Raw genomic sequence first — 15,603 nt, 5'->3', positions numbered from 1 at the left:
AAACCCTGTTGCCCTCCCCCAAATCTTGTTGCCCCCTCCAACCCCGTTGCCCCCCTTGGGCTGTTCCCCCCTCCTTGGTGTCAGGATTTGCCCCACGGGGGGCTCAGTGGGCTGCACCCCCCCAGTTTTGAGCCCCCCTCCCGTGTCAGGGGTGGGATGCCCGGGCTGTTGGTTCCCCCCCCCAAAAAAAAAAAAATATCCCGAGGGGCACGTGGGGACGGCGGGAGGGATATCAGGGAATATCCAGGAATACCGGCGAGCCCGCCTGCAACTCGGCGGGATGGGAGTTGTGGTGCCACCCCCCCCACCCCATCCCCAAAACCGCTGCCCTTCGGGGGATGGGGCGGGGGGGTCACGGTGGGGTTTAAGCGGTCGAAATGGGTCTTTTTGAAATGGTCAAAATGGGGTTTTAAAATGGTCGGGCTGGTTTGAAAACGGTTAAAAGGTTCGGTGAGAGGGAGCGGGGCGGGGGGGGGGATGTCGGCGCAGCATCCGTAGGAATGAGAGCGGGGAGAACCAGGTCGGGCGATGTAAGGCGGCGTTATTTCTCCTATCCGTATAAAATACCGCTTGTCTTTGGGGAAATGTGGGTTATTTCCCTTATTTTTTTGTAGGTGGTGGTTGGGGGGGGGCGGTTGGGTATTTATGGCTCGAATCCTCTGTTTGTTGGCGTCGTGGCTTTTGCAGGGCAGCGAAGTCCATCGATGTCGTGGGGGAGAGGAATAATGCCAAAAAGGTGCTTGGTTTCAGGGCTTTATGGAGAGCAGAGGAGCCTGGAAGTATGGAAGTAGAATAAATATTCATTAGGAAAAAGAGGTTTGGGGCCAGTTGGGGTTTTGGGGGAATTTTTTCCCCCCTCCCCTGCCCATGCTGATGAGCTTTCAGGTTATGGTTTGTGTTTCCATAGGCTGAATTTCATTTATTTAGTGCTGAATGTTGGCAATTGTGGAAAAATGAGCAGGTTGAGGGTTTTTCTTCACCCCCCCCCCTCTCCTGGACAAAGACATGTTGTACCAACCAGAAAGAAACCCCAAGTGATTCTATTTATGTTTTAATCCAAATATGATTTAAGATGCGGTGGTGTGTTTATTCTTGCTGTAAAACAGTGATGGAGGAAGAGCTTTTTTTATTTTATTGTGTGTATGTGTGTGTTTTGGTTTTTTTTAAGGAATGGGAATGATGGAAACATCTTTAGGGAAACATTTTGCTGGACTTGATTGCATCAACTGCATTATTTCATAAAATGTGAGCTGTGGAGTGGTTGTTGATTAGGGCTCAAATTGAGGAGGGATGTTGAGCAATGTAAAGAAAAAGGAAATTAGTACTAAGAGGCCAAATGCTTATTTTCTTTTTTTTTTTTTCCTCTTTTTCAGTTCTTTCTGCTTTTGAATTTTAACTGTTTCCTGGATTTTCTTGACCTTTATGGAGCATATAAAAAAAAAACCCCAACCTACAAATGCTCTGCAGATTTATCTTTGTAAGATGTGTGTAGTTATCAAAGGACTTATATCACTCAGCAATGTGCATTTTGCATGAAATATCTATTAAATCTGATTAACTTTTGTTCTGGAAGTTGAAAATATCAACTTACCTGGTTCTGCATCGCAACTTTTTATTTACCTGAGGAAATGGTGATGATTTTCAGAAGGAATCTTTCCCAAATCATGTGGCCTTTATTTTAGGGAATGTGGGGCAAGGGTTACAGATATTATTGCTCAGATCTGGGGGGTTTTTGGTGTATCCTTCAGCTGATTAAAATTCCTGGTTGGTAGCAAAGACACACTTTTTTTGGAGAGGTGGAATCGCATCCATTCTCCTCTGGAACAAAGGGATTGGAAGCAGAATGACTGTGTGCCACAAAGGTGTTTGGGATTTGTTCAGTGGTGGGAAATATTCCTTGGAATGAGAAACTTAAATCATACTTATTGTATCAAAACTAATGTGGAATAACTCTGGGGTATGGACATTTAGGGGGAACATGTGGAGATCCTTCCTGATCATCTGTCACATTCCACGTGAAGTCTGCATTGCAGCAGGTGAACTATCCAGGGATTTTTAAAACCCCACTGTGCAGTTGAGTTTTCCTGGTCCCTTAGATCCATAGGGATAACAGGGAAAACCAGGGAAAACAGGTGATGCTGCTCCTCCAAACATTCCTCAGGCAAATAAAAGCACTTTGAGGCAGCAGCTCTGGGAAAGGCCTTCAGTACCTCCACTGAAAGCATAATTAAAACCATAATTAAATTGAGCCTAAATTGAATTATCCAATCTGCTGGAAGAGCTCGGGAACCTCGGCTTGGACACGGAGGTGCAAATGCAGCCACTGCAGGCACGGGAAGGGGATGTTTGATCCAGGTTTGGGAAGCTTTAATCCAGGTTTTGGGAAGCTTTAATCCAGGTTTTGGGACGTTCTCGAAGGCAACCACTGTGGGATTGGATCTCCTTTCTGGGGAAGTGGGACATTCCCTGCTGGAATGTCACCAAGTCCCATCTGCCATGAGAGCTGTGGGTAAACATAATTCCACCTTGCTGAAATCCAGGTGTTTTTGCCACAGGCATTTCAGACCTTTCTGGAGGAGAAAAAGGTTTCCACCCCTGAGCTCTGAGCACATTCCCAGCTCCCAGGCTGGGAGCAGTGGATGAGCTGCCAAAAGGGAAACACCGCTTTTATATCTTCCTTTCCCTGCTCCCTCTTTCCTTCGGTGCGGATCAGGATCCTCATTTATCTCCAGCCCTGCCTTTGGGGCCTGATTGTATCTGCAGAGGCCCCTGGTTTCCCTTTCCGCAGCACGAGAGCTCCCTGTACTTTCTGTTTCCTCTGCAATCCATAAAGTCTCTCCATGTGCTGCAGCATTCCTGTGTTTTGGTCCTGCATTAACTCCCTGACATGCCCACACTGGGATCTTCCTCATCAACTCGGTTTTACTCCTTAAAATCCATAAGTTCTCATGTTCAGTCCATAGAAATTTCGAAATGACTGAATGGGAAAAGTCCTCTTGCCTTACTTTATGATATTTTTCCAAACTACTTAAACTGCATTTTTGTGCTGGTTTCAAGTGCCAAAGGATTGGTCCCGTGGGATGTTCCTGGATTCTCGTGTCGCTCAGGGACCAGGTGAAGGTTTTTGTTTCAGTGATAATAAATAAAATCCACCTGTCTGGGGTGGGGGTTTTTTGCCAGTTAAATCCCCAAATCAAAAAACACTGACTCTTAAAAGTTCCATCTCCTTCCATGGGCAGGGACACCTTCCACCATCCCAGGTTGCTCCAACCTGCCCTTGAACACTTCCAGGGATGGGGCAGCCACAGCTTCTCTGGGCAACCTGTGCCAGGGCCTCACCACTCTCCCAGCCAGGAATTCCTTCCCAATAAAATTTAAGCCTGATTTTTGGAGGAAGTAAGGATGATGTGGCTTTTAAGGTATATCCAGCATTTGCAGATCTTCTGGAATTCGTGGAAGCTCTTTATTTTTCATTCCCTGTGTAGGGAAGGAGCTGCTGTTGAGGCTGATGGAGCTGAATGGATTTTTTTCGGGTGGGAGTGGGACTTGGATAATTTTCCCCAAAGCTCCTCTGAGTTTTGTTTCCTAAGGATGTGCTGGAAACCCTGAGCACTGCACAGGAATTTCAGGTGACTCTGTGCCTTTCATGGAGAGGAAACTTTGGGCCTGTTGATGCTCCCCAGCAAAACATTTAGGAAATTACCCCCGTGGGATTTGTAAAAGCTGAATAAAAACCCCACATTCCCGTCCTTCTCCCTGTCTTTCCTTCCTCTCCTGGACTGAAACAATCACGTGGAAACCTGGAAGGTGGGGAAATGAGAAGTGAGAGCAGAAAAAGGGGGTTTATCTTGGCTTTCCTACCTTCTCAATAGGAAGATTAATGCTGGAGTGTATTTGGAGGCTGAGCATTTTTGCCTCCCTTGTCTCAGCAAGGGTTAGAGATTTGGGAGGATTATTTGAGACAAGCTTAGAGTATTTTATGAGAGGAAAAGTACTAAACTGGCAAAAAAAAATAATAATAGATGCCATCGTGCCTGCTAGGCATGTCTAATTCTTGGATAAAATGGATAAAGATTGCCGACTGCAGCACAAGTTAAAATAGACCAGAAAAGGGTTTTTCCTTCTAATTTGCTGTGGAACTTAATAAAAAAGATGTGCTTTTTTTTTTTTTTTCTTTTTATGGCATCAGGTTTTTTATCTGCCCCAAATTAAAGGCCAGGGTTTGGGCTTCCTCTGCCATCAGATTCCGACTCCCTGAGTTCAATCCCATCGTTGGGATGCAGGAAACACGTCCTGGGGGCTGCTGGGAAGTTCCGAGGTCCCTCATTTTCCAGTTGGTTTTTTGCACTTGGATTTGCAGGCAATGACAACTGGCTTTTTTTTTTTTAATGGACAAGGGGATCTAGGGGGTTGTTTAAAACAATGAGTTATGTGGTTGTTTATGTCAACCCCCAGGATGCCCAGGGCGGTGGTGAACGTTTTATTCCGGAGTAGTTTATTCCACAAATAATATTCTTCTTCCACAAATAATATTTTTCTTTTTTAATGAGACTTTTACCAACAGCATTCCACTTGTTTCTGAGGTTGTGTGGAATAGGCAGCTGGAATAAGGTTTCCACTTGGATTTGGGCTTGTTGGAGGAGGAGCTGGTGTGGAACAAGAGTGGCCAGTGCTGAGTTCAGACTGAGGTGGCCACTTGGCCACCTAAACACTCTCCTAAGTGTCACCCTGACCTCTTGTTGTGCTTCCAGGGAGAGGTGAAACCAAGACAAGAAAATGCTTCTATAAGAATTATCTGTTTGTATATTTTGTTTTTATCTTTTTGTTACTGTTCATATATTTAAGCCCTTGGAAAAGCAAACGTAGGGGAGCAGCTCAGGAGTATCTTCCCCACATGGTTCTGCTTTCCAGGACTGCTGGGGCAGACAGCAGGGACAGGGTGGGTTCCTGAGGGATTTCAGGGAATGGGGGGACATCCCCACCCGTGGGAGAACCTTGGAGAGAAGGAACAATGTGGGTGGTAAAAATTGGCACAGGTTGCCCAGGGAGGGGGCAGCTGCCCCAAACCTAGAAGTGTTCAAGGTGTAATTTGAATTAATTTCCAACTACTGCTTCCAAAGGCCTTTTCTTGTCTGAGCTTTGATACCCAACAGCTTTTCCCTTAGGAGGGAACCCTCGATTCCATAATGGAATGGTGTTTATTGTGGGCAGGTTGAACTCATGGCATTGTGCTGGGAGCCTTGAGCAGTTTCTTGCCTGGCAGTGCCTCAGGTTGTGGCTTTCAGCTTGTGTTCCCTGGATTTGCAGGACTTTCCCCACCTCTGGAATGGTGCTGGGCTCTACCCCAGCTCCCTTTGGTGCCGGTGATTTTCCATGGATGACTCTTTTCGTCGCCACCCCCAAATCTGTTCCGTGTGTTTTGGTGACATTTCCAGTGAGAATTTTTTAATCGAGCTCAACAAAAGTTTGCCTGTTCCATTTCAGCACTTCCCTTCCTCTCCCTGGTTTGGGATCTCCTGGAAGGATGACATCACTTTGTTTGCCAAGGCCTATTTTCCATGACATGGAGTTAACTCTCGTTAATTTGGTTCCTGTTCTTTATAAATCCAGATCAGTTCTGACTCAGTTTTCCCTCATTTTGTCCAGAGCATCCCTGACAAATTGGTTTCTAATTTTTCCTTAATATCTTCCCGTTTTGGAGGTACTCAGCCTCCTGAGGAAGCTGCCAGTGGCTGCTTAACCAATTCAGCTCAAAGCTTTTTCAATATCTTGAATCTTTTAGGAAGGAATTCTTCCCTGTGAGGATGGGGAGGTCCTGGCACAGGTTTCCCAGGGAAACTGTGGCTGCCCCATCCCTGGAAGTGTCCAAGGCCAGGTTGGAGCAACCTGGAATAGTGGGATGTGTAACTGGCACAGGGGATGGAACTGGATGATCCTTAAGGTCCCTTCCCACCCAACCCCTCCTGGGATTTGCTGGTGATTCTCCTCTTTATTGAGTGCCACCAGCCTGTTTTGGTTTGACACAGTTTGATCTCCAGTCACCCACTTTTTTGCTTTATCCTGTAATTGCTTTTCTGGAAATTGTTAAATAATTTTTCCAGTGTCTTCCCCTTGATTGTGAGGGGTGTTAAATCTCTGATTTGCTTCAGAAGCTCTTCCAAGCTCTGTAGCTGTTTCCTTTTTGATCCCAAAGGCACTTTGAAACTTTTGGGAGCAAGTATAAGTGGATCATCTATATGCAAATTCCTTAATTTTCCCCCTCTGTATTTGTAGAAAATCTGCATCTTAAGTGATGCCTGTTTTCATCCCAGTTGGACTCGGTATCTCAGAGGTCTTTTCCAGCCTAAGTGACTCTGTGATTACGTTGGTGTTTCGTCGAGATGAGAACTCAGGAGCTCAAACGTCACCCAGAAATCAATTATTGCAATCAGCCATTTCACAATCGTGATTCAATTACTGAGATAGATTTAAATGTCTGCTCTTTTTCTCTGCTGTCAAGGCTCACCAGAGTCCAGTGATTTCTGCAGCTTCACTGCTTGTGATGAGGCCCAAATCAGTGACTCGGTGGGAGAAACTGTCACCTGGGATTTCGGGAAGCTGATCTCCCGTAATTCCTTGTGGCATGAGGATTTTTGTGTCCCTTCTGCCTTCTCTGTGGTTTTTTTCCCCCCTCTTTTTTTTAGGGATAGGCTGCAGCCATGGCTTCCCTTCCCTATCTGAACTGATTTTCCAGTCCAGTCACGTGCTCCCTTTTTTCCTGCTGCCGGTCAGGATTCCATTTGTTCCTGCTCGTTATCCCGACTCCACGGATAGAACAGAAGCTTCATTTTCTTTATGGACACTCTTGCCTGACTTTGAACCTCATTTCCCCTTCTAAGTGTCCTTCTCCTGTGTTTAGCTCATCCCTTTCCTGGATGCATCAGCAGTTTCATCTGGGAAGGTGTCTTATTAGTGGGAAAGGTGCTGGCTCTGCAGTTCCTGGCCTCTCCCTTCCCTGCAATATCGTTCCATCACTCAAATCCACGTATTCTCCCATCAGCCTTGTTCAGTTCCACGACCTTTCTTTGGGGCCTTCTCTTGCTTTTAATGCTGGATTCCTGTTGTAGCTCTGGGATCAATGACCTGTGGATGCACCAGGAGGCTGTGGATGGAGTGTGGAGTGAGCAGTGCTGGCATTTTGAGGCAGCATTTCCTGACTCTCCCTGAGCCTGGAAAAGCCGCTGCCTTGCTTGGAAGCAGATTCCTGCCTGTTTGACAGGCAGCTCCTCTAGGTTTCTCTTGGCACCCTCAATCCAGTGGGAAGAAAAAGCCTGACATGCCAGCATGCGAAGATTGCCAAGCCTTTCCTTAGACTTTCCTTTGGAGCTCTCTTCCAGGATCCCTGAAATCTTTCCTCCCCTGCTTAGTTCCAGCTGACGCCGTCGCTGCTCCCGGTGTGCACAGTTCCTTTTGACCTGTGGGAAGAGGAAATCCATGGCAGCCAGGTATTCCTGGGAGGCAGTCCGTGCTGATGCCCAAGGCACGTTTACAGAGGCTGGAGAAAGCAGCAGGAGCCCATTTTGCTCCGTATTCCAAGGTCATTTTTCCCTGCCAGCACTAAGGACGTGCTCACGTGCATGCAGAGCTTTTCTGTGACTTTCACTCAGGTTTTCCTCTGGATGTCCTTGACTTTCTCCTGCTTTCCCAATGCTCTTCCCTGCCTGTGGTCTGTGTATTTTCCCCTTCTCCTCACACACAATCTGAGGCTCTTTGTGTTCAGCCCTTGGGAGGCTTTTTCTCTCACATCTTTTTAGACCGTTTGTGGCCGGCTTTAACCATTTCATCCCAAATTTCACTGTCTTCCATGGAGAGTTTTTGCGGATGAATTCATCATCTGGGTCAGAATTGTGCTGAACTTCTTCATTCAGGGGAGATCTCCCAATTCTCCAGCCTTTTGTGCTGTGAGTTGTATTTTGCCGGTGAGGAACCACGTTCCCGTGATCCCATCGTGGCATTTACTTCTTTCCATGCCCACAGTGTCCCTCTAATTCCCAAACTGCATAAACAGTGCCTTGGTTTCTAATTTGGAATATGGCAAATATTCCATAGATGAATGGAATCCATTCCATAGATGAATGAAGCCTTGGAAGATGCCACAGTGGCGACGCCCCCCCTTGTTTGGAACAAAGGGGTGGGAATGTTGTCCCTCTGGTGGTGGTCACCTGGTTGGGTTCCTTCACATTCCCTGTGTGGAATTTCTCCTTTTGAAGCACCAAATTATTCCTGTCCTCTGGAAATGTCTCTCTGTGACATCAGGACTGCAGAGTTTTCCTCATTGTGGTTCCCAGTCCAGGCCGGTGCCTTTGATCCTCCAAAGTCCTGATTTGGATCAGGAGAGACGAGACCCCGTTCCCTGGGATGTGCTGGCAGCCAGGATTAGCTGGGCTTTGCTTGCCAATCTTGTTTTTCAATCTGAAAGGACCTCGGCAGAGCTTTCTCCTGGGGCAGGGAGGGCATTGATTTGGGAATATGTTTTTCTTGGTGTTATCAGGATTTTCTGGCTATGGAGATAAGCCCAGGGGCTTATGGCTCCTGGATTTTGCTTCCTGCTGTGCCACCTGGAGAAAGTTGTGTCTTCAGTGCTTTTAGTTTTTACTTGGCCTGAAAAACCCTGTGATTGTTACCTTTTTATTATTATTTCATATTTCTTGCTTTCTGTGGGTGTTTCTATTTACTAAAAGGTAGTGGGAAGAACACTGGGGAAAACAATCCAATTTTGGTTCCTGCACATCCTGAGATGCTGGAAGGGATCCAGAAATATGGGCTGGCCTGGGGGAGGAGAAAACAGGGCAGTGTTTCTTTCCCTGCCTCAAGGTAGACTCCAGGAGCTGATTCCTGTGGTACTTTTAGGGATGTTGCCATTGAGTAAAGGGGGAGCAGAAAAAAACCTGGATATTAAATTTATTTCAGATTTGTTCTCCTGAAGATGCTCTGATGGAGGATCAGCACCCTCTGCAAATCCTTTTATATTGAAATAATGTAATGGGAGTATCCATTTTAAGGTTATTGGGGAGTATCCAGAGTCTATTCCTGGTTCCCAGAGCGGAAATCTGTTTGAATTGGAGCAGTTTTCTGGGAGTCATGTTTCCTGCCAGAGTGGGAACAGGAGGAATGAGCAGTAGCAGGAGAGGTTATAAAACCCCCAGGCGTTTTACTTCCATTTCAAGGAGCTGGATACAGCAAGAAACCACAAAAATTGGGAGACTCTGCATAAAGGATTCAAGGACACCACATCCTAAACCTTCCCAAAATACCTGAATCCATGGGGATGTAGTTCCAGAGTTCCCTTCTGTGTTTGTTTTATTGAGTAGAGAGGGGCTAAAAATCCACTGGTGCCACAAATAGCACTGGAGATTTTGTTCCTGGTTATAATTAACCCTGGTGGTTTCTTCCTGGTTTGGTTCATTTTGGATTTGTAGGGAACAGAAAAAAAAACAACCAACCCAATTAACACCAGGAAGTGAATTCAAAGAAACATCTCTTAAAAGTGGTTTTATAAAAGAACTGAGACAGCCAAACCTCAGTGACTAAAGGGTGGCTTGAGCTCAGCCTTATTAGAGCAGATATATTTGCAAGTCCCAGTCAAGTGAATATCAACTTAATATTGAGTTAATAATGCCTAAATAAGTTGCCAGGTTTTTTTGTCTTCACTGGGAAATTAAATCCAGTTGACTGTGCTTAAATTACTGTTGTCAAATTAAGCAGCAGCACTGAGAAGTATCCGTGATAAAACCTCCAGGGATGCATCCAGGGAAGCTGTTCTTTCACTTGTATCTCAGCAAACTGGACTTCTGAGGCATTTTAGGACCAAGTGATATTGTCATTAGGAGAATTGGCAGCATGTTATCAAATAAAGATGATAATAATCACCTTATAAACAGGTTATATTTATATTATAACCAGGTTATATTATTACTACAAACAGGTTATTGAAACCAGGATGGGTTTTAGAGGGGTTGCAATGAACTGGCAGTGTATTCAACAGGATTTTGGGAGCCTGGAGTAGAGAAGGGAGACCTCAGAGCCCATTCCAGTGCCTAAAAAGGCTCCAAGAGAGCTGGAGAGGGCCTTTTGTCATGAGTGATGCTCCAAGGGTTGCTGTAAACACCAGGGTTGGTGCTTTAGCAAAAAAGGCAAATTTTTTTTTTTGGTTTTTTTTTGGGGTTTTTTTGGATTGAAGGTTTCTGAGCAAGAAAATACTTAGAAGAGAACAGATTTCCTTTCTGTGTTTGGTGCCTGTGACTTTCCTGATTTCCATCTCGGCATCTCGAAATAGCTCCCAGATCAGTCGGAGGGGAAGGGAAGAACCACAAAAATAGGCTGAGGACTAGAAAAAACACACCTAAGTCTGGCTTAGCACAGGGAGTGTAGGCAGGAGGGGAGTTTTAGGCAAGCTCTGATCCCTCTTGGCCTTTAAATTGATGGAATCCTGAACAGTGTTTTCTTCCCAGGGAGGAAGAACTGTGGGAAGTCACCTGTGGTTGTGACCCTGAGGTTGTGTGAGAAATTGAAATATTAATTTTTACTGACTGGACCAACCTTCACCTTGAAATAACCACTTGGTTCAAGGAGAAAATTCCTGTGGAGGGATGGCACTGTGGGAAGGGGTGTTTGGGATAGAGCTCAAATTAACTGGAGCTGGAGACAGGCGTGGAATTGTATTGGAGGGGGATGGAATTGTATTGTTGGCAGTTAAGGGGGAAAGTCTTATTTAGGGAATAAATCTATTCCCTTAGATTGGATCACAGAACCCCCTAAATACTTGCTGTGTGCACACCAGCTGTAAACTTCCTTCCTCCCCAAAGTGATCCCATCCCAACCTTTGGAAAAGAATTTAGGAAACTGTAAAAACCGGAGTTCGAAGGGTCGGTAAAACAAGAATCCTGTGAGGGCTCGTGAGCAGCAAGACAAAGGCTCTGAAATCCACAGGCTCCAGGTGATGTGTTGTATTCCTGGATGGCTCCAAGTGGTCCTTGAAGCCAGACTTCCCTGAGGGACAGGCAGACACGATTCCTAGAGCTTTCCACAAAAAATGCCACGTGCATTGATCAGTCTTTGTCTGCATTTCAAACTCGTTCCTGCCAGTTCTGCCACCCCAAGTGCTGCTCTGGCTGGTTTGGAAGGGATCTAAGAACACCTCAGATGTATTGTCAAGAGAGTCAGGGCTAAATAAATCCTAGGAAAGATGAGATCCCAGCAAGTGCTCGGATAACACAAGCAGCATTAATGGCTTTTAACCTGTTTTCTGAACAGTGGGACGGGATTGATCAAAGAGAAAAATTCCTCTCTGTGGCTTCTTTGTACCAAGGGCTGGAAATGAGCAGCTGAAGGAAGAAATTCAGAGCTTAGGGAAGAACCTTGTGAGGGAAAAAAACTGGAGTGGGAGGTTATGAAAGTGCAGGTTGGCAGCTCTGTCCTCTTTGTCAGCCTTTCCTGTCGGGATCTGCTGTGGAAGTCTTTGGACCGGATCCTGTAGCCTGGATAGGTACTTGGAATTTTATTTTAACATTTTTTAATTTTTTTTTTTTTAAATCAAAGACCTGTATTGTGCTGTGAATAAGATTTGACTTTCTGGAAAGCTGGTTTCCTTTGCTATCCAGGGAAAAAAGAGGTGGAAGGCTGATCTCCCAGGGGAGGTGACTGTGCTTGAGCATCTGGGAAGAAAGGCCAAGTGCAGATTTCCATGTGCCTCACTCTCTGCAAATAATGTTTTCTGCAATTCCTGCTCCTCAAGTCAGGATTTAGGACTTTGCTTCCATACCTGATTCTCGTTCAGGGGAAGAAATTGAGAATTTCCCAACGTTTCAGGAAAAAATGAGGCTGGAAATGAGCAGGGGAGCTTAGGGGTGTTTAGAGTTCCTGGAATATCCTGGATTGGAAGGGATCCACGAGGATCAGCAAGTCCAACTCCTGGGAGTTACATTGGCTGTCAGAAAACTGTGGCTTGAACAATTCCAATTGATCCAGGTTGCAATGTCACTGAAACCAAGCAGAGATGGGAGAGAAATGGATAGTAAATTCATCCATCCCAATTCCACTTTTTGGCTCCACAATTTTCCTTCCAGTCCTAAAGAATGATCCTGTGCATTTAATGCATTGAAAAACATATGTCCACTTGATTTTAGCTGAAGAAATGGGGGTCCAAAACTCCTGTCCTTGATGGAAATGTTGTTTTTGCAGTGAAATTTTGCCATCCCACTTGCAGAACCGCATAAGGAAAAAATCCTGGGATGATATTCTGCCTTTTTTAGTGCCTTTTTTTTTTTTTTGAAAAGATGTTGCACTGATTAATCCAACAGTGCTGGGCTTTCATTTAGCTCAACCCGAACAGCAGAGCTGGGGATAAGAATAAATCCAAATGTGCTCCTTCAATACCAATACAGGAGATTGATTTTGTGCAAACGTTGCAGGAAGAAACATGATTTAAACCCATTTGTTCCAACCCCGGAATAACAACGTGCAAATTGTGATCGCTCTGCCCTCCAAGTGTCAGCTTTAATTTGAATCTTTCCTAAACCACTTGATTGTTGAATATTGCCAAGGAATTTAACCCCCTTGGAAGAAATCAGAGAGAATCCTGCTATTGAGTTAATTAGGTACAAATTTGAGTGGGGAGTTTTTTGGTTTTTTTTTAATAAAGATTAAATGATCTATTCAACTCTTTTAGGCCTCGCTTGAGATACACACACCTGTGTCTGGCTTGTAGAGGATTTTCCTCATTAATTAAGAGCCCTTTCCTTGTGTTATTACTTAATTGGGTATCACGGGGAAGCTGATGAGACAATGAAATGGTTTTAATTGCACACAAACTAAATGATACTTCACTGGTGGAGTGTTCCGTGCCATGACCCTGCTGGTTCTGCCCTGCCAGCGGTGCCAGGGCTGGCTCAGGAGGGAAAGGCAGCTGGAAAAAGGCACAAACACAGGCTGGGGGGGTGGAGGGATGGGGAGCAGCCCTGGGTGGAGGATTTGGGGGTGCTGGGGGATGAAAAGGTGGATGTGATCCAGCCCTGAAACCCCCCCATGCCCTGGGCTGATCCAGCAGGGAAAGGGGGGGATTCTTCCTCCTCAGGTGAGACCCCCCTGCAGAGCTGCTCCAGCCCTGGGAACAACAGCACAAGGACGTGGAGCTGCTGGAGAGAGTCCAGAGGAGACCCCGGAGATGCTGCCAGGGCTGGAGCCCCTCTGCTCTGGAGCCAGGCTGGGAGAGCTGGGGGGGTTCACCTGGAGAAGAGAAGGCTCCAGGGAGAGCTGAGAGCCCCTTGCAGGGCCTAAAGGGGCTCCAGGAGAGCTGGAGAGGGACTGGGGACAAGGGATGGAGGGACAGGACACAGCAAATGGATTCACATGGACAAAGCACAGAGTTAGATGGGATATTGGGAAGGAATTCCTGACTGTGAGGGTGGTGAGGCCCTGGCACAGGTTTTCCAGAGAAGCTGTGGTTGCCTCTGGATCCCTGGAAGTATCCAAGGCCAGGTTGGAGCAACCTGGACTAGTGGAAGGTGTCCCTGCCCATGGATGATCTGTAAGGTCCCTTCCACCCCAAACCATGCTGTGATTCCAGAAATCACTCACTTTTCTGTGGTTAACTCTCCCCATTTTTCAGACTTATTTCCAAAATCTCCCATGTTTGGCAACATTCAGTTTTGAACCATCAGAAGGATCTTGGCTGTTGTTATAGGGATTTTTGTTTTCCTGCAGTTTCAGGCCTATAACTGCAAAGGTAAACTACCTAACTTCTAACAATTAAATGTAAGACTTGCTTTTTATGAGTGTGCTCAGGTGGCTGTGGACAACCTTGCGTGGGAGCAATACATTTATTCTTAAACTTTTGGGATTAGTCACTACTTCTGCTTCTTCAGACTCCTTCATTTTTTTCTTTTGGGAGGGTGGAAATGAGAGTAAAAGGAAGAAAAAGCTCTTCCCTGTGTCATGTTTCCCTCTGCTCATCTTTCCCAAGCAGCAGGGAGACTTGTCAGCACCATGAATTATGGATGGAACTGCAGCCCATGGAGTGCTGAGTATCCACACTGGGATTAACCTGCTTCATTCATCCCTGCACAGCAGAATTGCCTGTGGGATTGGGAATACCCCCAAACTTCACATTGTCAGTGTTCGTTCAGCCACAGGAATTAAATTCTTCCTTTCCCCCTCCCCCCATTTTTTCCCCTTAAACATCAGATTTCCCTGGAATTCTTACAGGAATTTTCAGACCAACCCAAATTTTGATGTTTAGAAGCTCTGCTTGGGAAGTTAGTCCTGGATTATACTGGTTTAACACTTGGCAAGAAGAAGCTGGAGAGCTTTGGCTGCTTCATCCCTGGAAGTGCCCAAGGCCAGGTTGGACAGGGCTTGGAGCAACCTGGGCTATGGTCAATGGTTATTTCATTTACCTACTTTTGCACTGCTGATTTTAGATACATTTAAGTGAAATATCTCAGATTGCTCATTTAAATAATTTGCTTGTAAACCTATTTTTATTTCTTTGGGCTTCTGTTTTTCTAAAAGGAATTTCTCCTCACTCTTGGTCCAACCTTTCCAATGTCAGTCAGACACTGTTGTCTTTTCATTAAAATTCAAACTCCTTTATTTTGGCCATTCTGTGCACACTTAATTAAACAGTGGCATCTAATTAGTAATTTGAGAGTCTGTTTAATTTTTTATTATGCAGGAAACAGAGGATGCTGCATTTCAGTGGTGGTGTGTTGTAGGAACTAATGGCAAAGTCCCCTTGGAAACTGGAATTCCTGTTGATACAGTCTGGGATGCACAAGTGTTTGTGTTCGTGGAACTGCTTTGCATTTGATGGATTCCTGGGAAAAACAACGGAGTGTGGGATGTCAGCAGTAGGATTTAATTGACAGGTGGTTTCATAGAATCATGGAATGGTTTGGGTTGGGAAGGACCTTAAAGATCATCCAGTTCCACCCCTGCCATGGGCAGGGACACCTTCCACTAGCCCAGGTTGCTACAGCCTGGCCTTGGACACTCCCAGGGATGGGGCTTCTCTGGAAAACCTGTGCCAGCGCCTCCCCACCCTCACAGCCAGGAATTCCTTCCCAATATCCCATCTCTCCCTGCCCTCTGGCAGTGGGAAGCCATTCCCTGTGTCCTGTCCCTCCATCCCTTGTCTCCAGTCCCTCTCCAGCTCTCCTGGAACCCCTTTAGGCCCTGCAAGGAGCTCTCAGGTCTCCCTGGAGACTTCTCTTCTCCAGGTGAAGCCCCCCAGCTCTCCCAGCCTGTTCTGGTCACTGTAGACTAGATTTTAGAAGGGTTGGTGTGGTCCTTTTCCTGCCCTGCCTCATCCTCACAGAAAGATCTTGGCTCCATCTCCATTCAGTTACCCCTTTTGGCTGCTCCACACTCGTTGCTTCATCCCTGGAATTTTGTTTAGCACATGCAGGTGGGAGAGCCTGTATGTGCTTCCCATGAGGAATACTGTCCTGAGACTGGTAGGACACATCCCGTAGGAAGCAGAACCCGGACTGGGCTGTTTGGGCTCCTCAGGTCCTGTGGAATCAGCCTTTTCTCCCTCATATTCCATGCTTTCGGAGTGTTTTATGG

At 46.0% G+C, this 15,603-nt stretch overlaps 1 protein-coding gene across 6 annotated transcripts in view; it reads left to right on the top strand.

Moving 5' to 3' along the window:
- Nucleotides 1–15,603, top strand: part of FAM168A (family with sequence similarity 168 member A) — an 89,636-nt gene that overhangs the window by 224 nt on the left and 73,809 nt on the right. Inside the window, exon 1 of one of the 6 annotated variants that reach the window (XM_017821922.1) lies at nucleotides 508–530. The exons of 4 other annotated variants lie outside the window; for them this stretch is intronic. Coding sequence is in view for 1 of the 2 variants with exons in the window: in XM_017821919.1 (XP_017677408.1) it covers nucleotides 1,979–2,036 (58 nt within the window). In the remaining variant the exon portion in view is untranslated. Of the gene's footprint in view, nucleotides 1–507; nucleotides 531–1,963; nucleotides 2,037–15,603 lie in introns of those variants that run through there. One more of the 6 variants, XM_017821919.1, reaches the window with a different exon arrangement.

The sequence above is a fragment of the Lepidothrix coronata genome, unplaced genomic scaffold (assembly GCF_001604755.1).
Source record: "Lepidothrix coronata isolate B3197 unplaced genomic scaffold, Lepidothrix_coronata-1.0 Scaffold93, whole genome shotgun sequence".
Lineage (NCBI taxonomy): Eukaryota > Metazoa > Chordata > Aves > Passeriformes > Pipridae > Lepidothrix > Lepidothrix coronata.
The sequence above is the reverse complement of the archived record's forward strand: the minus strand, read 5'-3'. Positions and strand labels throughout refer to the sequence as shown.